Source organism: Panicum virgatum, chromosome 6K (genome assembly GCF_016808335.1).
Source record: "Panicum virgatum strain AP13 chromosome 6K, P.virgatum_v5, whole genome shotgun sequence".
In the NCBI taxonomy this organism is placed as follows: Eukaryota; Viridiplantae; Streptophyta; class Magnoliopsida; order Poales; family Poaceae; genus Panicum; species Panicum virgatum.
Window position 1 is genome coordinate 844598 of NC_053141.1, and position 23465 is coordinate 868062.

At 49.7% G+C, this 23465-nt stretch overlaps 2 protein-coding genes and 1 pseudogene across 2 annotated transcripts; 2 read left to right on the forward strand and 1 right to left on the reverse strand.

Moving 5' to 3' along the window:
* The first annotated feature begins 253 nt into the window (after positions 1-253).
* Positions 254-4567, forward strand: LOC120639288 (annotated as a pseudogene).
* A 9489-nt stretch (positions 4568-14056) lies between these two features.
* On the reverse strand, positions 14057-15688 carry LOC120711117. The gene has a single exon (XM_039996531.1). It carries the CDS (start codon positions 15560-15562, stop codon positions 14555-14557), a length of 1008 nt encoding a protein of 335 aa, XP_039852465.1. The 5' UTR covers positions 15563-15688; the 3' UTR covers positions 14057-14554.
* A 484-nt stretch (positions 15689-16172) lies between these two features.
* On the forward strand, positions 16173-19812 carry LOC120711118 (probable polygalacturonase). Its single transcript, XM_039996532.1, has 5 exons — positions 16173-16679; positions 18020-18140; positions 18351-18525; positions 18653-18723; positions 18886-19812. The coding sequence occupies exons 1-5, from the start codon at positions 16188-16190 to the stop codon at positions 19518-19520; spliced, it is 1494 nt and encodes a 497-aa protein (XP_039852466.1). The 5' UTR covers positions 16173-16187; the 3' UTR covers positions 19521-19812.
* Positions 19813-23465: the final 3653 nt, after the last annotated feature.

Consider the following 23465-nt stretch of genomic DNA (forward strand, 5'->3'; position numbering starts at 1 on the left):
AGTCCCAATGAGGGTTTCATGGCATTAAATTCCATACCATATCATCAATTTCGGTGACATGGCAAGAAGAGAGAATGAGGGAGTTTCATTCCCATAAAACTCACATGTCACAGTTACCTAATTTCCAGTGCACTGAAACTGGCCTTATGGGCCTGTTTCGGTCAACCATGCTAGACAAGAAAATCATCAACTTTTTCATTATAATATTTAATGCTCTTAATAGTTACTCCCCCATTCTTTTTTGATAGACGAAATGGGGTATCGGGAATTTACATAGCATGCGAAATATAATGATCTCCGCATCGGGCCCATACGAAACACGCTTGACTACTAATTGCGAATTATTTTTTGAAATATGACTACCAAAAGAAAACAAAAGAAGTATGATTTGTTTTAAACAAACCGTTCAAATTTGTAAGGAGTAGTACATGTTTTATATTGTTCCATTCTAGATTTTAAGATTACTGTATTTTTTTCTACATCGATATCATTAAATTAAAGAAAAAAAAGTAAAAACCCGCTAGAACACCATACACACCCACACAAATGCTTATGGTTTCCATCCGTGGAATTAAAGTGAAATTGCAAAGCAAGAAAATTTACGATCATTTTTTCTAAAATTAGGCTAAAATATAAACTAAAATTTGAAAGTCTAAGACAAAATTCTTAGCCAACAAATAATCAGCAATATCTGTATGATCATATACCTGTTACCGGTGCGACTAACTTTGCTAAAAAATTAATGGTTTCCAGTCGAAATTTTGAATTATGTGGTAAAGTGGCGTATCCCCCTCTATTGTGCTCTAGCTTCGCTCCTGATCAGTGGCAACATTGACAGGACAAAGGAGCTAGTTGGTGGGCGAGGAGACGAAGCGGGCTGAGTTCCTGAACTGGAGAGATGAAGCAGCAGGAAGGAGATTCAGCGGCAGCCGCCGTTGATTTGGCCTGAAAATTTGCAGCATTTTGCACTCAAAAATGACGACAGATGCTCTGTACAAAATATACTGCAATTATTAAGTGGGTTTTGCTTCAGTGGCCCCACCCAAAAATTACATAAATCACCCAAAATATACTTTAATTAATTTTGTTGTGGTCTTGTGGATTATGTTTGGGCCGGTCCTACCCATATCCAATTGAGCCTCGCGGCCCATACCCAATCCAGATTAGTTAGGGTCTTATCCTGGGATTGACTAGATGCATTTCGTTTCACGGACGAACAGCGGCTGAGCGGGTTCAGTGCCAGTCGCCGCTGATTTGGCGTGGAAATTCGCAGCATTTTCCACTCATCAACAATGACGGCAGGTGCTCTGTACTGCAATTATTGAGTTTGCGCGTCCAGTCACATGATGCGAGTTAAACAATGGCGAGCCTGACGCGGCAGGATGCCGACAAAGACAAGGAAAATAGGGCTGTGTTTAGTTCCCTAAATTTTTTAAATTTTTTGTCACATCAAAATCACATTGAAACATTAAATATAGCAAATGACACATGCATGGAACACTAAATGTGGATAAACAAAATAACTTATTGCACAGTTTGGATGTACGTTGCGAGATGAATCTTTTGAGCCTAGTTAGCCCATGGTAGAACAATATTTACCACATACAAACGAAAAGTGCTACCGTGCTTTTCAGCTTCACTTTTCGCAAACTTTTCGCATCTAAACACAGCCTAGGCAGAAATTCTCAAGGCCGTACTACTCGTTATTAACTTTATTAGGTGTAATACTGCACCTTTCGGCGTCACTTGCACGCATCACCTTTATGAATTGTAAACTAACAAATACATTCATCACCCCGCTTAAAAAAATTTCTACAAACTAAAGCTATAATAGAAATGTCCTTGAGAAAGTGATATTCCTCCAGCGTGAGCTCGGAGACATGGAAGCTCTCCTTGAGAAGATGGACCTCGCCGATGAACTCGACCCGCAGGCCAAGAATTGGAGGAAAGATATAATAGAAATGTCCTATGACATCGAAGACCGCATTGATGACTTCATGCAACGTGTTGATGAAGCCGACAACAACAAGGTGGGGATCCTTCGGAAAGCTTATGAGTATCTGAGAACTTTCGTGGATCGTTGCCGGCTAGCAAATCAGTTTGACGAGATCAAGACCAAAGTAACGGAAGCAAGTGAACGCCGAAAGAGGTACATGCTTGATCAGTCCATCTCAGTTACTGCCCCCGTAGCTGTAGATCCTCGCCTATCAGCAATCTACAAAGGAGTCTGCGAGCCTTGTGGGCATTGACGCCCAAAAAAATGAGCTTGTCAATTGGGCAATGGACAAGGCGCAACAATCGAAAGTGATGGCAATAGTAGGGTTTGGAGGTTTAGGGAAGACCACGCTAGCCAATGAGGTGTACCGTGAAGTTGGAGGGAAGTTTGACTGCCAGGCATTTGTGCCCGTTTCTCAAAAGCCAGAGATGTTAGGGCTATTCAACAGCTTGCTATCGCAACTTGGGCTAGGCACATATTCTCATGCTTGCCAGCTCCAAGATCCTATCAACAAACTCAGAGAACATCTATGGGATAAGAGGTATAGTCATCATCAATGTTCTAATAATTTAGAAGAATTAGGATCTTGATTAGTTGACCAAATTCAATTCATTTCTACAGTCCAGCTTTTGAAGTAAATTACTAGTTTATACGTTTGAATAATTTATTCCTTTCTTGAATGGAAATACAAAAAATATGGCATAAATAAATATTTGACCATTAGTACAAAAGAATCCATGATTTGACTTAATCTTCAGATCACTCTGGATTTACCACTAAAATGTTATTACTTTGAACTTGATAAAATGAATCGATCTAAAACAGTAAATGTTAGCTTTAGTCACACATTGTTTGATTAAATGTTGAGGAGGTAGAATCAGCTCTCATCCATCAGACAAATCTTCTGGATGAAATTAGAATAAAGGCATTGGTTTGGGTTAATTTGGCCTAAACGCATAGTTATACTTATTTAGACTTTTGAATATTTACTTGAAAATCGCATCTGACATTCTTTATTTTGATATAGGTTGGTTATACATTTATTTGTATGTATTTCGATGTTCTCATTGTAGCATCTAATATATTACAACCGCATGAGATTTATACATGGTACGGTTGATTCTTAAAATTAAGTGAGAATGCTTATCACATATTAGAAGTTCAACATATGCTCTTTTTGTAGGTACTTCATTGTTGTCGATGATTTGTGGGATACACGAGCGTGGGATACTATTCAGTGTGCTTTCCCAGCAAATAATCAGTGGAGCAGAGTTATGATAACCACACGAAATGAGAATCTAGCCAGATCATGTTGCGGCAATGACCACAGATGCATTCATAATATGAGGCCCCCTAAGTGAGCAAGACTCAAAGAAACTCTTCTTTGGTAGAATATTTGGTTCTGAAGATGCTTGTCCTTCTGAGCTCAGGAACGCTTCATCTGAAATTTTGAAGAAGTGTGATGGTCTACCGCTTCCAATTATTACAATAGCTAGTCTGTTAGCTTGCCAACCAAAAATATTGGAAGGACAGTGGGAGTACATCCATAATTCACTGGCCACTAAGTTTGCAACGAACTCCAACTATGAAGACATGATGTACATATTAGATCTCAGCTACAAGAATCTGCCCCGCCATCTCAAGGCATGTTTTCTGTATCTAGGTTCTTACCCAGAAGATCATAAAATTGGAAAGTTTGAGCTAGTCAGGCGATGGGTGGCGGAAGGTTTTGTGAGTAACTCTAGCAGGCAAGATGTATGGGATGTTGCGGAGAGTTATTTCAACGAGCCGGTCAACAGGAGCATGATTCAACCTTCATATGAACATGATGATCATCTCAATTGGAGGATATCTGGCTGCAGAGTGCATGATATGCTGCTTGAATTGATTGTAAGGAGATGTAAGGAAGATAATTTTCTGAGTTTGGTAAGTGGTCCACAAGCGGTGCTAGAAGTGCAAGACAAGGTCATTCGCCGACTCAATGTTGTTGGGTTGCGAGGTACAAAGGATGACGAAGTGGCTATGACTAGTGCTGTGAACCTAGCACAGATTCGTTCGCTTAGCATACTGGGACGATCAAATTGGGTACCTTCGCAACCTCGAGCTGCTTGATCTGGGATATGGATTCACCTTCTCTCGAGTTCCAAGGTGGACCGGCCATCTCCATAGCCTCCGTGAGCTGTACATCGGGGTGAAGCAGGTACTCGAGGAAGACGTTGCCCGTATTGGGACAAGGCTGGCGTCTCTCATCCGCCTGCACCTGCGGATCCAAGGCGTCCTGACGGAAAGGATCGTGATAGGAGGCTCCACGGGATTCCCAGTTCTCAGATGGTTTAACTTCGACTGCGATGCGACGTCGTTCTTGAAGTTTGAGGCAGGGGCGAAGCCTGCGCTCCGAAAGCTGGAATTGGTCTTGGATGCACGCAAATGGGACGCGGTAGCGCCTGATGGGCTGCAGCATCTCCCGAGCCTCGAGAAAATCACAGCATGGAAGGCATGCTACCGTAACAAACGGCCCAAAGGGACGGGTGAGTTGATCAGGAGTGTGTTCCAGGAAGCTGCTGACGCTCTCCCCGCACGCCCTGCACAGGACTGCAATTCCGGTTAAAAAAAATCGGCTATTATATTGTGGTTATAGTAGTTATGTTTATTTGAGGCTCTCATTTTTAGTTGCTCATTCCATGCCCATTATTACTCCCTATTTAACGCCGCAGGCCCACGGAGGAGGAGGACTATTTGGTTGGATTTGAGACATAATTAGATGGATGATTGAGGTGCAGGACCTTCACCCAATATACTAATCACGGCGGCATACATATGATCGAGCCTGCCGAGTCTAGTCCTTCTGGTTGTACTAGCCTGCCCAAAGTACAAGTCGTTTTGGCTCTTTTAGACGCATAATTTTTACTATACATCTAGATATATATCATATCTAGATGTATAGCACAATCAATGTATCTAAAGAAACTAAAACGACCAATAATTTAGGAAGGAGGAAGTTTTTTTTATTTAACTTCCCAACCCCTCCTTTTTATCATTCAAATTGTGAGCAGGGCTCCTTCCTTTGTAATGCAACATGCAAATGCAACTTCAGGTGTGCAGATGACAATAATCTCACAACATGGCAAATTCAGGCATTCAGAGTACGACATCACAGTTGCTAGCAGGAATTATTTGTTACAACAAACTAATAAGATGTGACTGACGTGAACAATTTCAACTCATTATTCTTAATCACAGGTTTCAAGGAGCACAACCGCCATGTTTCTGACTGCTGCTATTTTTTTTCCAAGACTTAAAGGTAGTGCGACATCAGCTTTAGAATGATAAATATCATACAGACACACTCAAGTACAGGCAACTACACACAATAATCTGACAGCTAGGCTAGTCAAGCATCTAGAGCAGAATCAATCACTAGTAAGGCAGACACAATAATGGGACAAATTTTGAATCTTAAAGTTCAAAATTTCCATTTCGCGGATCATCTTTGTATCACTAAGGAACGGACTCTGATGAAAATACAGGGGAAAACCAATATAGGATAGGTTTAAGCAGTGTACTATAATTTAAGTAATCTACTGGGTAGAGGGTACTTCTTTTTAATGTGAAGATGTGCAGCTTCCATACATACACCAAGGAAGGAAAAACAAAAAAAAAGCGCAAATGAAGATCGAGGTAGCAGGCATGAAACAGCCCAATTCATTCTCAAATCTCAATTATGGATAGTTTAGAGCTACTGCATTTTTTCTCAAGACTGAATACACTAGTTGTACTGTACAACTAGTGTATTGATCACAGAATCTTCAAATGATTTATATGTTACATAAAACACATCGACAGCATGGCCGATTCAGGTGTTCAGAATACTATATGACATCCAATGGCTAGTGCTATATCAGTTGCAGAATGTAAATGTTGAAATGGTAAATATCATACAGACACATTATACTAAATGTCATACAGGCACATTGAAGTACAGTTAACTATGTGGTATTCAGAGCGGAAAATATTGATTAGTAATAACATTCGCATCCCTCAGTTCCAAGTTTTGATTGCTGGTAATGAACATTCATTTGCTGATCATAAACTCATCAAATTAAGGATATCTATTCATGCTTGTATCGCTAATAAGGAAGCCTGACGAATTCACCTACAATTATTTCCTATTATGTCCGTTCCTGCTGTTGTGCGAATTAAAAGCAGCAAATCCTACATCGACCTTACAAGTACACAGCTCAAGGTCATTCTTCTCCCGAACCAATACTAGCACCATAAAATTCCCAATTCTCCAATGTTAAAATATCATAGAGAGAAACACTGCAGCAGAAAACTGACAGCCAACCAATGATCAAAGCAGAATATAGTGACTAGAGAGTGACATTCACATTCCTCTGCTCCATATTTGCAGATAGTAAGTTCTTAAAATTGGTATCCATTCATGTCAGTATTTACAAGTACAACATATATTCATTTCCTTTATATGTTCGCTCTTCATGTTGCATGAATTAAATGATTAAAAGCAGCAGATTCTACATTAAGTACAAACTCATGATAATCCCCACTTCCTTCCAAACTAAAACCACCAGTATCTGTTATGTGCGCGGTGAGATTGAGGCCGCGCTACAGTACCGCGGGTACTGTTTGCAGATTGGATCGCGGCGGTGGCTAAGGCTGCAGGGGCGCTGGAAACGCTGGCCGCTGGGCTTCGCCCACGGCCGGCAAGAGAGAAGGGATTTCCTTCTAATCTCTTTATTCATTAGATTGATACATCTCCTCTCCTTATATAGAGAGGTTTACTTAACCCCTAAGCAAGCGACTAATAAACCCTAATGGACTAAGGCCCAATAAGCCCTTGACTCCTCTAACACTACACCTCACCTGGACATGCAGCTTGTCCTCAAGCTGCAATCTAACGATGACGCTAACAATGACTCCACTAGACACAAACCAAACTCCTAAGAACAAGCCTTTTACATCTCGGCTTATTTTAAATAGATTGTGACTCTTTATTTTTGACGACTCCTGAAGATACAGCGGTGTCGGGGACTACGATTAGGGGCACCCTAATCGGGGTACTAAAATCACCCTAAAAACACAAACACATAATAGGCAACTAAGCCCACGAAGGCCTACGGCCTCCTTCCAATCTGGAAGAAAGGAAAGGACTCAAAGAAGCCCAGCACGCGGCCCATCCGCACCCCCTCGGACCCGCGGGGTGATCTCCGCCTCGCTCGAGGGCTCCCATCGAGACCCTTGACCGCGTCCCGCGTCTCCGCCTCGCTCAAGGGTAGCGAGCCTACCCTCGGGGAGGCGAATCGTCACCGCCTCGCTCGAGGGTAGTGAACCTATCCTCGAGCGGGGCGAATCGTCTCCGTCTCGCTCGAGGCCACCCCTCAACGAAAAGGACAAACAGCCCTTCCGCTCACCCGCCCGTCGTACGGAGGCATTAAATGGCAACCACTCCTCCACAGCGCCCAGGTCAGATGGCGTCAGGCCGCCATTCCCCACAGTGGCTGTGACCGGAGTCCCGTCCGCCAACTCCGGTCACTACTCCGCCATCCCGGACGCTGTGGCAACACTGTGGGGAACCTGCGACACGGTACGAGACGTGCGCGGCATAGCTCCCGTTACTATTCTGCCAACTCCTGCTGTCCGGACTCCACCTCACCACACCAACGGCCCCGGACCCGTCCCCTGCTCGGGAAGGGATCCGACGTCGCCACGTGTCCCCCAAGGAGGGATGCTCAGCACTAGCAGCCGGAGGCCCGGACCTCCCCCCTAGAGGGGTCCGGGACCTCCACGTGACTCCCGGACCCCCTTAGCGCACGCGCTAGCACTCCACCCAGGGGGGCCGGGACCGCCCCACTACCGCTGGAGCACATATATATGCAAGACCCTGGCCTGCAGGGCCCACGCAACGCCGCCACGCCACACCTGGAAGACGGTACACCCTACAGCGACGACCACGCCGCCTGCTGGGGCTGTCAGGACGCCGGCGTGACCTCCGCAAGGCCGAGGACGATGCCCAGGACGACTGCCACACCCGACGCCATGCCCCACAGTATACTTCCCACAGTGCTCGACCACTGCACCCCCGCGATTCGGGGAAAAGACGATGACTTCCACGATCCCCTACGCATGTACACCGCTGAGCCTCCGATATTGGCACACACCTCAATTAAATCCTTCTCTAGCAGAGACTTGGGAGCTTCCCTCCCTCTCTCGCCTCGCCTGTACCCCCTACTACAGGCACCTCCGGTGCAAGATAATATAGTGCCCTCGCACACCCCTTGCTGCACGTACGGCCCCGTGGCCGGAACCAGGATAAACCCGTGCGATACTGTGTTGCCTCTTGCATCAACATCTAGGACGAGGAAACACGCAGCAGCATTACTAGTTGGGTCCGGACCGCCGGGTCAGGACACCGACAGGCGGGTACCGTCCGCGTGCTGGATCTGTATGTATGTCGCCGCCTGGATCCCATGGAGACCATCGGAACGAGAGAGGAGCGCGGGTACGGCCACCTGGAATTAGTTGGGACCGCGTCCAGCAGAGACGTCCTCGCTGCAGCCGGTAGCGGAAAGCGGTGGAACTAGGCAGTGCGTCCCCGCCGACAACAAAGAGCTAACTGCCTCCCCTACCACCATTGCTGCCGTAGAGTTGGAGGTTGCCGACGCCGACTGCGGAGACAACACCCTACTCGCGCGTGAAGATAGCAGCAAACCGGCGTGATTGTTGGTGGCCGTCCGACGGGACGTGGACACGCCCCCCTTTGCCGAGGTCGGCCGTCGTCAAGGCCGCCTCGTGCATCTGTCGGCGCATCTCTTACAGCCGACGCCGAGTTAGGAGGCCGCGTGCGGCAGTCTGCAGCCGCACCGCCGCAAACACATGGCAGCCTGCAGCCTGTAGCGGCACCGCCGCTGCCTGGATGCCAGCCACGCCCCCGTAGAAGATGCCCTCGCAGTGCTGCTGTGGTGGCATGGGGCTGGGGGCGGTGAACGACGGGAAGGCGGCCGTGGCCATGGTGGCGGCGGCCGTGAAGGAAGAGCTCCCCAGCGAAGTAGATCCATACCCCGGTGTTGGTGTATATTGAGCACATGTATAGAGGCCCATCTAGAGGCCCATGTATAGAAACTATATATCCCACCTTTCTAGGGTTTGGAGGAACAGAGACACAATTATTCTCTCCATCATGGTATCATTAGCCTGGGTTAGATTTCCTCTCTCCTCCCTCCTACCCCAGCCGCCGCCGACAGCCATGGCCGGCTGCCGGCGCCCCCTCCTCTCTCCTCCTTCCCTCCCCTCCCCTCATCCTCTGCTGCCGCCGCCGGGCCGGCCGCCAAATCCGCCGCCGCCGCCGCCTGGTCCTCCTCTGCAGCCGCTGCCGGGCCAGCCGCCAGATCCCCTGCCGCCGCCGCCTGGTCTTCCTCTGCTGCTGCCGCCGGGCCGGCCGCCGGCACCCCTGATGCCGCCGCCGCCTGGTCCTTGGTCGCGCAGAGGCCGCCGGCTCCCGCCACCGCGGATCTCGCCCTGCACGTGCCACCGCCGGCTCCCGCTCCTGCAGGATCCCGCCGCCGCCGCCGCCACCGCCGCGGGCGCAGGGGGGCGCGGTTTCTCCACCCCTGGCGCAGCTCCCTGCGCCGGCCACGGGCTTCTGGCCGCCTCCCCCTGTGCCGACCCTTGGCGCGACTGGACCAGGGGACGCGCCGGCCCCGGCCGCGATTGCAGCAGGGGGCGCGCGTGCAGGCTCGGACCCCGCCCCTGCCCCTGCAGCTACCATCGCCCCTGCGGCCGCTGCAACCGCTGCAGCTGCAGGGATCCTGTGGGCGCGTGGGCCCCCGGCGCGGTCGCTCCTCCCCGTCCTCCCTACCGCGGGCTGGGCATGCCCCCCGGGGAGCGCCGCCGCGGCCCTCGCCGCGGGCTCGCGGCCCCTCGTCGCCGGAGTTCCTACGGCCAACGACGCCCTCGCCGCCGCCGCGCATGAGCGCGCACAGGAGGTGCTGCGGGACCTCGAGGCCAAGCTCGTCCAGGCCGCCGCCTCCCTCGCCGCCGCGCACGCTGCGCAGGCCGTCGCGCCCGCCGTGCACCCCGCGCAGGTCGTCGCGCCAGGGACCCCGCGCGGGCCGCTGCCTCCCTCGCCGCCGCGCGCGCCGCGCAGGCTGCCGCCTCCGGCGCATGGCTGCCCCAGGGCGCCGCTGCCGCCCCGTCCACCGGATGCGCCTTCAATGGGGCCCCTACTGCCCGACTTCCCGTGCACGCGCCCGTGCTCGCGACGGCCGCGCTGGCCATGGCGCGCGTGCCTGCCCCCGCGCCCGCGGTCGCGCCGTTCTGGACACCGCCCGCTCAGCCCAGCTAGCAGCCGACCTGGCCTGGGGATGGGACCAGGCCGCACTGGCGCAGTCCTTCAGCGCCATGGGGCGGACGCCGCCGGTCAGCACCGAGTGGATCGCCGACTCGGGTGCCTCTTTCCAGACCACCCCTGATGCCGGTATCCTCTCTTCTGTCCGACCCCCACACCCCTCTTGTCCTTCCATTATGGTTGGTGACGGGTCTTGCCTTCCTGTCACCGCCGTCGGTTCTGCTCCTGGTTCTTTTCGTCTTCCGAATGTCCTTGTTTCTCCTCGAATGGTTCATAACCTTCTTTCTATTCGTCAGTTTACCGCTGACAACTCTTGCTCCATCGAGTTTGACTCTTCTGGCCTCACTGTAAAGGATTCGGCCTCCCGGCGTCCGCTCCTCCGGTGTGACAGCACGGGGCCTCTTTACACCCTTCGCCTTCCGTCTTCCGCTGCACCACTCTCGCCTTCTTCGTCTGCCGCTTTTGCCGTGACGCCGTCTTCCACACCTGGCACCGCCGTCTTGGTCACCCTGGCCACGACGTTCTAGCTCAGCTCAGTCGTAGTACTGATGTTCCTGGTACTAGGACTCCTGCTGAGCACCTCTGCCATGCGTGCCAGCTTGGTCGTCATGTTCGGCTTCCTTTTTCCTCATCTTCTTCGCATGCGACGCATGCCTTCGATCTTGTTCACTGTGACCTGTGGACCTCTCCTGTTCTCAGCCATGCGCGGCCACGAGGTCTCCTGCTGTGCCACGCGCGACCCCAGTGCCTCCTCCTGCACCTGCGCGGTACGCTCAGCCGGTGCAGGTGTACCGGCGTCGTTCGTCGCCGACACCGGCGCCGCCTCCGGCTCCGGAGGCTCCTGTGATGCCTACACAGGAACCGTCGCCGCCGCCTCCGCCGACTCGCTCTCGAGTCGAGCTGGAGGTGTACCACCCGCCAGTCCTCCATCGGGATCCTCGGCACATCCATCCCATGGTGACTCGGCGGATGGTGTCTCAGGCCGCGACTCTCTCCACCACCGAGGGGGAGCCGCGGGTCTCTCCAGTACCCTCCTCTGTCCGCGACGCCCTGGCGGACCCTCACTGGCGTCGCGCGATGGAAGAGGAGTACGCGGCTCTTCTCGCCAACCAGATGTGGGACCTCGTGCCGCGTCCGTCTGGTGGCAATGTGGTCACAGGCAAGTGGATCTGGACGCATAAGCGTCGGGCTGACGACACACTTGAGCGCTACAAGGCTCGCTGGGTACTCCGAGGTTTCACCCAGCGGCCTGGTGTGGACTACGATAAGACCTCTCGCTACGATGCGCACGGTCCTCTCGCTCGCACTCTATCGCTCCTAGCCTGTGCACCAGCTGGATGTGAAGAATGTGTTTCTTCACGGCACTCTGTCAGAGACTGTCTATTGCTCTCAGCCAGCGGGATTTGTGGACTCGAGTCGTCCGGATATGGTCTGCCGGCTCAACATGTCCCTCTATGGTCTGAAGCAGGCTCCTCGGGCCTGGTACTCTCGGTTCGCCACGTTCTTGCTGACTTTGGGGTTCACTGAGGCCAAGGCTGACACTTCTCTGTTCATCTACCGCCGTGGGGATGAGACTGCCTACCTGCTGCTCAATGTTGATGATATTGTGCTCACCGCCTCCAGTCAGCAGTTGCTTGAGCGCGTCATCTTCTCTCTGCAGTGGGAGTTTGCTATGAAAGATCTTGGTCAGCTCCACCACTTCTTGGGCGTTACTATTGAGACTCGCCCGTCTAGCCTGTTCCTTCACCAGCGGCAGTATGCACTTGACATTCTGGAGCGGGCTGGGATGACTGATTGCAAGCCATGCTCCACTCCTATCGATACTCAAGCGAAGCTGTCTGCTGATCTGGGTGATCCCGTGGCTGATCCTACTGCCTACCGGAGCCTCGCCGGTGCCTTGCAGTACCTGACCTTCACCCGGGCGGATCTCACCTATGCCGTTCAGCAGGTCTGTCTTCACATGCATGATCCTCGGGAGTCTCACCTTGCTGCACTGAAGCGTCTCCTCCGCTATGTCCGTGGCACTGTTGACTTCAGCTTGGTTCTTCACCGCTCTCCCACCTCTGAGCTGGTGGTCTACACCGACGCTGACTGGGCTGGCTGCCCGGACACTCGCCGCTCCACTTCCGGCTACGCCGTCTTCCTGGGCGGCAACCTTGTCTCCTGGTCGTCCAAGCGGCAGCCGGTTGTCTCCCGCTCCAGTGCCGAGGCAGAGTACCGGGCTGTCGCTAATGGCGTGGCGGAGGCGTCCTGGCTATGACAGCTCTTGGCGGAGCTCCACAACCCGCTCGCCAAGAGCACGCTCGTCTACTGCGACAACGTCAGCGTCGTGTATCTCTCCACCAACCCCGTTCAGCATCAGCGGACGAAGCACGTGGAGATCGACCTACACTTCGTGCGCGACAAGGTCGCCGTCGGCGATGTTCGGGTAGTCCATGTCCCGACCACCTCCCAGTTTGCCGACATCTTCACCAAGGGACTACCCTCCTCGACCTTCCCGGAGTTTCGCTCCAGCCTCAACGTAGCAGGTGGCTAGTTATGGCTGCGATGGGGTATTTGTCCTTTGTACTTTCTTCTTGTCCAGTCTTGAACACCGTTTCGACAGTAGTTCAAACTGCATGGGGGTGTTGGCTTTCTTGTTGTCCAGTCTTGAACAGCACTGCGCCGGTAGTTCAAACTGCGGGGGGTGTTGGTGTATATTGAGCCCATGTATAGAGGCTCATGTATAGGAACTATATACCCCACCCTTCTAGGGTTTGGAGGAATAGAGACACAATTATTCTCTCCATCACCCGGCATCCCGTAGGAGAAGGGCGCGGTGGAGGTCGGCGCGCGCTGCGACTCCAACGCCGCCAGGCGCGCCTTGATGTCGTTCGTCGATGACGTCAAGGCGTCCAGGCGGCCGAGAATCTTGGTCATCATGGCCGCCAGTCCGTCGATGGTCGTCGGTGTAGGGTTCTTGCCTTTGTCGCCTGGCATAGCTGATACCAGGTTGTTATGGGCGTTGTTGGGATTGCAGATCGTGAGAGAGGGAGAGGGCGGTGGCTGCTGACGCGCTACAGTACCCGCGGTGCTAAGTACCTGCGGTACTGTTCACAGATTGGATCGTGGCGGTGGCTAGGGCTGCAGGGGCGCTGGAAACGCCGGCCGCGGGGCTTCGCCCACGGCCGGCAAGAGAGAAGGGATTTCCTTCTAATCTCTTCCTTCATTAGATTGACACATCTCCTCTCCTTATATAGAGAGGTTTACTTGACCCCTAAGCAAGCGACTAATAAACCCTAATGGGCTAAGACCCAATAAGCCCTTGACTCCTCTAACAGTATCCATCCCGAATTCCCAATCCTCTAAGCAGGCACTATGTTCATCACACGTTGGTGTGCGAGTAAAACAACAGATTCGAAGGTGAGGAGTGTAGAGAGGAAATCCAGGACAGGAGTTGCAGAGCAAAGGAAAATCAGACCTTGGATTGCTCCAAGAGATGATAATAGAAGCAAAGATTGTTCGAATGACCAAAACCACAATGCTTGTGATCTCAGTATTAGCACTAGTGCTACATCAGTTTCACAATGTTGAAATATCAGCAGAGTTACATAATACAGACACACTTAATATCATTCGCAATGATCGACAGGTAGGCCAATCAAGCATTCAGAGAAGGGCAAATTGAGTATAGGTATCATAAGTACCATTCCCATCCCTTAGTTCCAAATTTCGGTTGCTGATAGTAATGAAACATGTATTTGTTGATTACAAGTCTATACATACATTGATTATATCCAAATTAACCCAGCTCCATTTCACAATTCATAGATGTGCAGTCTTCCTGTTGCGTGCTTTAAAAGCAGTGAGTGTATCCTACATGAACCCTTACAGACAGGTACAGAGAACAGAAGTCATGATTATTCTTCTTGTCCCCAACCAATATACCACTACCATTCTAACAAGTACTAGTATTATGTTCATGATGACATGTTTTGGCGCGTAAAGTTACAGATTACAACAAGCAAGCAAGCAAGCTGATGCTGAATTGGTGATGGAGGAGGAGCCCCAGGAAATACAAGCAGGAAAGGATTTCCTTCCAATCATCCAGCCAAGAGCCAGGAGAGGGAGGAAGAGGGATGTGGTGGAGCGAGCAGGGGATGGAATGGATGAAGCAGGGAAGCAAGCAAGCATATATCGTACAGCATTATATTTGTTCAGACCTGGAATTGCTCCATCTGTACGTCTGATGCCTTGAGCGGGACGTATTCTCCGAGGTATACCTCGAGGTGGTCGGAGATGCCGGCCTTGTCGATGCTCTCGTGGTGGTAGCTCTTGCAGACGAGGTAGACGAGCGTCTGCGCGACGAGCGCGAGCATGACGACGCAGGAGAGCGCGGCAAGCGCGAGGAGGCCGAGGAGGAGCCTGGTTGGCGCGGAGGATCCTCCCTTGATGACCCAGGCGCGGAAGGCGAGCTCGACGACCGCGAAGACTAGGTTGAGCGTGACGAAGATGGCGGTGGCGGTGGGGAGCTTCCCCCGGATGAGGTCCTTGCTCTTGCGCATGGCGGCGAAGCCCTTGTAGTCCTCGAGCACGGAGACGACGCTGGCGAGGTGCCAGACGACGCTGAGGTAGACGAGGCCGGCGAGGTAGGCGAGGAGGACAAGGAAGGCGAGCAGGCCCGCGAGGCCCGAGCCGTTGTCGGCGGCGACGAGGAGGCCGACGAGGACGAGGACGGCGGCGGCGTTGTAGGCGAAGAGGAGCGCGAAGGCGGCGAGGAACGTCGCGGCGAGTCGCCTCCAGACGCGGGGCACGACGGAGAGCACCCGCGGGAAGGAGAGCGCGTCGTGCTTGGCGGAGTAGAGGGAGGCGACGGAGAAGACGGAGGCGGCGGTGGCGAGGAGCGAGAGGAGGAGGAGAGCGAGGAGGTAGGCGGCCTTGAAGAGGAGGAGGGCGAGCCAGTCGGAGGCGAGGCGGGAGAGGAGGCGGCGCTGGGCGTCGGAGCCCGGGGAGGAGGCGTCGAGCGCGGTGTCGTCGGAGTCGATGTGGCGGAAGAGGGCGTGGGAGATGGCGATGTGGAGGAGGAAGAGGGCGGAGAGCGGGAGGACGAAGGCGGCGGCGATGCGGGCGAAGAGCGGGCGGTGCGGGCCGCGGAGGACCTGCGCGGAGGCGGCGTAGACGCCCGCGGCGCCCAGGAACTGCAGCTCCTCGGGCTCGCACTCCATGGCCTGGATCTGTGGCCTGTGGGTGGGGGATTGGGATTGCTTGGCCTGAATTTTTGACCGACCGGAAGGGGGAATGGGGGCCGCGAGAGGAAGAGGAAGCAAGGCGGAAGGGGGAATGCCGGCCCAACGCGTTGGTGTTGGTGTTGGTGTTGGTGTTAATGGTAATCAATCGTGTGATGATGGGGTCAAAGTCTGGTGGTGATGGACGACGACGACGACGACAACGCGATGCCCAGCGTTGATCCCCTGACCTGACATCCTAATACATACGCCGACAATTTGTGTATCACCATCACGTTCGCTAATAGCAAGAATCATGGTCCACGCGCCGGACTATATGATAATAGATTATTCATAATGTAATGCTATACAACTACACTGTAAACACCTTTATTTCGTTGGGTCATCCATCCATCGGTTCGCCAGCCAGTCCCTATCGATTTGGGCCGCTGATGCTAATGGCCAGTAGACAGCTGACAGCCCATCTGCTTACTGCGGGCCTCTCGCGACACAGAAACGGGCTGGGCTTCTTTCCTCGGATCTTGAATACTAACTAGTAGGCAATTTTGTTTCTTTTTTGGCCGATCTAGGCTGGCTGGGAATTAATAAAGCAAGCAAAGGAGCGATGCGCGTGGCGCACTCGCTTCTCCCCCGTCTTCAATTCATGGCCGCCCACGACCCCTCCTCGCCGCTCCCGTGGCCGCGCCCGGCGCCCCTCCTCCTCCTCCTGCTCGCGCTCCTCGCCGCCTCCTACCTCGCCCTCACGCGCCTCCCGCCCGCCGCGCCTCTCTCCGCGCTCCTGATCGCAGCGCACCCTCCTCCTCCTGCTGCTCCCCGCGGCGAACCCCCCGCCACCAGCAGCTGCGCCGGCTTCTACGCCGGCGCGGGCCCGGCGCGCGCGGTGTCGGCGTCGGTGGAGGAGTTCGGCGCCGTGGGCGACGGCGTCACCTCCAACACCGCGGCGTTCCGGCGCGCGGTGGCGGAGCTGGACGAGAGGGCCTGCGGGCGAGGAGCCACGCTGGAGGTGCCGCCGGGGAGGTGGCTCACGGGGAGCTTCAACCTCACCAGCCGATTCACCCTCTTCCTGCACCACGGCGCGCTCATCCTCGGCTCCCAGGTCCGTGTCGTCCTCGTCCATCCATTATTCCAATATTCCATCATACTCTCCCTATAATAGTAAGGATGATGAGTAGCCTCTTCTCTTCTCTTCTCTTCTCTTCTCTAATAATGCCTAATAATCCCTCAACCTTCAATTCTTCGCCTGCATGCTTGCATGATTCGATTCGTCTTCTTAGGTTGTTATATATACTAGAACAACATTAATTGCAACTGCAACGCCTTTGGATGCACAGCACGAATATAGTTTGAAAACCTTTGCATTTCAGCTCAGCATGCACCCAAATTGCTCTTCAATTGCCATTGATAGACATTACAATTACATTCATCGGTTCAGAAATAATTGCTAGCTCCAAAACCTGCACATTGGAATCTCGGTTCGTCGGTTGGATTGCGCTGCGTCTGAGGTCAAACCAGCTGTGCCCGATTCGGCGCTCCTGCCTTCACATGCAACGATCCGTGGGACCAATAAACAAGGAGGGGAGGTCATGTATGTGTTGGAGAGAGTCACATGCTTGGACGGCCGGGGCCTCTCTGGCTGCTTCCTTGTCACCTCTGCCACCTCGTGAGATGTTATTCTAAGCCGCCCGCTGTGCCTTTGCGTTGTCCCTACTGCTGCTTCGACTCGGAATTGCCAATGGCCCCCCACTTGATGCCTCCTTGGCTCTTTCTACTTTACATTGCTTCCACTCCCGTCTTATCTGTTTCTGGCTTTCTGCTAAAGCCAACACAGGGTCACACAAATCTCTACTTTGGAGCTTTGTGCAGGAACCAATCCCCACCTTTTGTACATCTCAATATATATCTGATAGCCATGCCAGTGTGCCAATCTGTACGGGCTAGCCTGCATTCATGTGGGGTGGTTCAGTAGGAATTGGTTGCAAACAACTATGATTGAGAACGTGGCACTTCTCCTGTACACCCACTTTTCAAAAAAGAAGAAAACTGGCACAGTATTGACAACAACCAAGTTCTTGCTGGAACTGGTGAGTTCCAGTTGGAACAAACTGATAATTTCAAACCTGCACATGGATGCCTATTGTGTTATTGCATTTGTGTCAACCATGACAAACAGCACTCACATACAAAGGCACAGTTGCATGATTTGTACTACAACACTGTAGACTCATCAAGTCATTATAATATCAACATGATGGCATTATAATACCAGCATGATAGCATGGGGGAACAATCTTTTTAAGGGGGACCGTGCACTGGATTCTATATTAAATATTTATGCTTTCACATTTAAGTATACGGATGCCCAGCACTTTATACTTGTGTATGCTGGTTATCAAAACTGCATTGTATTAGGCTGGCATGCTAAACTGTGATATGCAGGATCCAGAAGAGTGGCCTCTCATTGCCCCTTTGCCATCTTACGGGCGTGGAAGGGAACGATTGGGGCCACGCCATATCAGCCTCATTCATGGAGAGGGCTTAAATGATGTTGTTGTTACTGGTACGATGACCTGTGTCTACTTTATTTCAAGATTGGCTAACAAATCAAAATTTGCATGACAAGGTGCAGCTGAAACAAAGATTAGTGATGGAATTAAACCAAATCATCTTGTATCAATAATCGCATAGACTTAAACTTTAATTGATCATATTGTATCTAGGATTAGCGGTGATTTATTTATGACTTGAAAACGCCCTTCCCAAATTTCAGGCAACAATGGGACCATAGATGGCCAAGGAGAGATGTGGTGGGAGCTGTGGTGGAATCGAACTTTGAATCACACAAGGGGCCATCTTGTCGAGCTTACCAACTCAACCAACATCCTAATCTCTAATATCACACTACGCAACTCCCCATTCTGGACGGTGCATCCAGTCTACAGCAGGTCAGTTTACCATGTTGTTAGCACATTCTTTCTCCATTTCCTAACACAAAATGCTTCTTCATTTTTCACTCTACTTAAACCAAGCACTGAGCAGGAGAATGTTTTTTTTTTCTTTTTTATTTATCAGCAACGTGGTGATGAAGGATTTGACCATACTGGCTCCCCTAAATGCTCCAAACACCGATGGCATTGATCCAGGTTTGTGTTGTTACTTTCATCACATTTTCCTACTACCTTCTCCCTTCTGATAATTGGATCTAGTAAAATGGAGCTGTATCTCATTGTTTTCTATACATTTGGGATTTTGAGCAGCTGGAATTTTCACATTCGTATGATGACCTTGCCAATCTCTGTTGACAGATTCAAGCTCAGAAGTTTGTATTGAGGACTGCTATATTGAAAGCGGAGATGATCTAGTAGCTGTCAAAAGTGGCTGGGATCAGTATGGGATCTCTGTTGGCAAACCAAGTACAAACATTGTCATCCAGAGGGTTTCAGGCACAACTCCAACGTGCTCAGGTGTAGGTTTTGGAAGCGAGATGTCAGGAGGCATATCTAATGTGCTTGTCCGTGACCTCCACGTGTGGAATTCGGCACAAGCAGTGAGGCTGAAGACCGACGTAGGGCGGGGTGGGTACATAACTAACATCACTATAACCAATGTGACAATGGAGAAGGTCAAGGTACCAATAAGGTTTAGTCGGGGTGCAGATGACCATTCAGATGACAACTATGACCGAACCGCACTGCCAAGGATCAGTAATGTGCTTATCAGTGGTATTGTCGGTGTTGACCTGCAGCGTGCGCCAATGCTGGAGGCAGTGGCTGGTGCAGTTTATGAAGGGATCTGCTTTCGAAATGTTAGCTTAAGAGGCATAAGGCGGCAGGGTAGATGGCATTGTGAGTCCGTGTACGGAGAGGCGCATGGAGTTTTCCCTGCACCCTGTGAAGAGTTGAGAGAGAATCGGTCTTCATCGTGGTGTGGATTTTCATGACCAGTTGTACAGATTACAGAAGTCAGAAGTTTCTCTCAGTGACTCATACTTGAAATGTAGGGTATTCATACTGGTGTGCCAGGAAGGAAGTATAGGACATAGGGTTTTGGGATAGACAGATAGTATAGTCAAATTCAACATTTACTCATTTAGCCTTAGTTTTCTAGCATTTTAAAGGGGGGTTACAAACAGTTTACAAACATCATGTGTGGGCACAGCGCACTGCAAAAAGGAAAGGAACAATTATTACTTACTAATACAGAGAAGTTACTTATTGAACCATTTTCCTACATGTGATGGTACTCTTGTTGAAGTAGTTGTCAAATCCTTCTCCTAGTACTTGTGTATACTATGTGTACCCTTTAACAGTAGTACCATTGCTACGCCTTTAACGTTGCAAATTTCCCAAACCTGTTATGGATACAGTGTAAACTCGCTCAAGTATGAAATGCGTTTATCACATTTTGTCATTTTTTTTCCCTACAACAACATGTTATTTTGTCAGGATTTCTTATTACTGCCACATGGTTTTATATATATTCCGAATACCAAACAGAGAAGAGAACCGATAAGCCTTTTAGAAGTAAAGCTTCAACAAGCTGTGAATGAAAATGCAAAGGTTAAGGATAAGCACATTGTTTCTTAAGCTAGTCACTTTGAAACTTGTTAACCCTACTCTCATATTCGGTCCCCATATGAGAGATGAGAGTGTGCGGGACCTTTTTCTTCTCTATAATACAAAGAAGCGCAGCTCTCCTGCGTTTTCGAAAAAAAGGATAAGCGCATTGAATTTCCAGAGCTCTGGCATAGATTATTTCAAGGATGTCAGTGTTGAAGACTTTGTGCAATCAACTGATTGAAAAGAAGCATGAACTCAATAGTCAGACAGAGAGAGGTAACATATATGGTGACAGTTACTCATGCAAACCTGTTATTCAGATCTAACTGGTAAAAAAGAAACTTGTTACTCATGTATACTTAAGAATAATTCCACATATTATTACAAATTCAACTGCCTATTGCATGATTTGTCAACAAAACTGCAGTGTGCTGAACAAACGTTTATTTCAAATTGGCTAGTCTCTTCACCATTTACAACCATTAAAACCATGATGAGAAAGTTTGTAAAATTACCATGTCTAGTTACTTTCTTTTCAAAACTACCATTCAATGATTTATCTGTACATGCAGATGCAACCACCAAGAAGCCACAAGCAGAAATGGGAAGCAAATGTAATGAAAATGTATCAAGGAACAACTCTGAGTGCTATCTGATGAATTATAAGAAGGATCAATAGTAAGTTGAACTAGTTTGATTTTCTTCATTTGAAAAAAGTGACGATTACTTTTTGTGAACTAAATTACTATATAGTGAATTCCTACATTTCATCCCTACCAAAAGTAGAAAAAGGAGAAAATCCTGTTGAACTTTATATTTACATGTCTGAATTAGGACATCACTACACTGTACACAATAGATAGTTTGTGACCCTGAAGGTGTTGGTTTCCATTATTAAAAAAAAGGTGTTGGTTTCCCAATTTACAGGTGGCAAGAATTCAGCAGGATAATGTGCATAAAGAGTTCAGCCTGCTAAGCATAAACTTATAAAAGTCAGTAGCAAAATCCAGTAGTGCTTGGGTCATGATGTTTCTGTACTAACGATTAATGAAAGCTGTACAAAAGTGTAGAACCTTTCACTTCTAAGAAAATAGCATGAACAAAGTCTTAGCAAAATACTTAGGAATGCTTTCTTGTAGAATTGACAAACTTCTACATAAAAATTTTAAAAAAATGTTTATCAAATGTTGTCATGTTAGGAGTATCAAGCCTAATTGACTCTTAGCCCAAATTCCATTGTTCTTCTTCTCATGATTATGTTTCATGCATGCTACTTTGTTTCAGCCACATTTTATCTTGTCTCAAGGTACCTTTTGCTAAAAGGTCGTTCCATAGCACAACTCAGCAGGAATATTTCAGAGAAGAAAAATGTAGCAGCACCGTCCAAATTAAACCGGCTTAAATACACTAACCATCATCTTAATACTTAATCAAGTTAATGTGCACTTAAAACGGTGTAACCTGACAGGCCGTCGAGTAAAATCCCGATTAAACTACTGTACTCCAGGATCACAATTGCACTTAGACCCGCACGAAGACGAGCACAGGTGATACCAGCATACAGAAATCTTCAAATTAATTTACAACACCGGTTTTACATAAAAAGTTCGAATACAAACGACAGAGTTTAAAACACAGCGGAAGTTTAAAACTGAGTTTGAAATACAATACGGTAACCACGACGACGATACAAGGTGAGCTTCACATCCCGCCCACCGATGTGTTGCCAACCTGCCCAATCTTCACGGGGAAGACGGGGCCCACTCGATGGTCCAACCCGGAGGAAGCGGCTGTCCAATCCAGGACGCACAGACCTCCTCGAAGTCAGCGGGAACGCAACCTGCTTAAAAGGTTTACAACAACAACCCTGAGTATACTAATACTCAGCAAGGCTTACCCGACTTTGGGTATACTTAGCCCATTACCTAGACATGAAAAGCTTTTTAGCTCTGTAGTTTGTTTTGCTTAAAGGCTACTACTAATGAATCCTTACTTTCAATATTTTAGCTCAATTTAAATTTATCAAGTGCCAACTAGATTTGCCTGACATCTAGACCAAGCATGGTTGATCATATCAGTCTTTACAGAGTAACATCATTATATCATCATCATTCCAATTCTTTACTACGATGTGACAAAGAGATCAAGGCTCTCATAACCGCGAGTCATGGCGAATCGATCCGATTTAACCTTGCAAGGTGGACCTAACTCACACGACGCATGTAAACCCCGTCGGGTCACGCGCGTCAACTGTTTTCATCATTACCACGGCATCTGAACTACGCCTGCTAAAACCCAGGTGATGGGCCCCTCGCGGTGAACTCCCGGAGAACCCGGAGGCGGCATCCTATCCAACACCCGCCAACTCCCACGCCCAGCGTAGCATGACTGAATTCAAATCACCGCTGTAAAGTGGTACACAGCTTACCAGTTTCGACTACTTCCTACTTCCGATACGTGGTTAGTACTGTTCAATCCTCGATCAACACTGCCAACAACGGAACGGTCCTCAATCGACACAGGCGGAGATTTCTTTTCATCCATTCTATACCATAAATCTAACTCATTTCCGCCCGGTCTCCATTTCTCTTTACTCAACAACTCATTCAAAGCCATAGCTAAAGAATCAAGATCCTAAACTCGCGAGTGACAGTAATCACTCGACTTCTACAGAAATCCTATTTAGCAGAGCATTGCTAACGATACCTGCACACTAGTATGGACTCACAGGTACCTAGGGAGAGCATGCATACTAGGGTTTCATACAACTCCTAATACTTAAATGCACAAATACTTAAATAAACATTGAATAATTAAAATTATGGTTATGCTCCGGGGCTTGTCTTGCAGGTCAGCGGGGTTAACGAGGCCTTCTGGAGCGGGCTCAATGGCGTCCTTCTGCGGCTCTTCTGCTCGTGGCTCCTGGACCGGCTCAGCGATCAGCTCATGGACAGCTTCGTTCGTGGCGTCTACACGAATAAAAATATGCTATGCCACAATTAGAACACAGTGCAAACCATGAGCACTTATGATGCGATGAAAGATCAACTCATTTTAGCCTGAAGTGCTTCCTTCCAAAACAACAACTACTAATCTTGCTTAGAGCAGCAAGGAGTGAGACAGAAACTAGCTTTGCTAAAGTTTCATATGCAAGAAACAATTAACTAACACATAAAAAGGAAAAAGCATAGCTAGGGCAAATTATAAGTAAAAACCTAACTTGCATACAGGACCTAGCAACACAATTCACCAGCTCAAGCGGAACAGTACAGCATGCCACCCAAATTTTTCCAACAATTATTGCTGCTAACAAAGCATTTAAATAA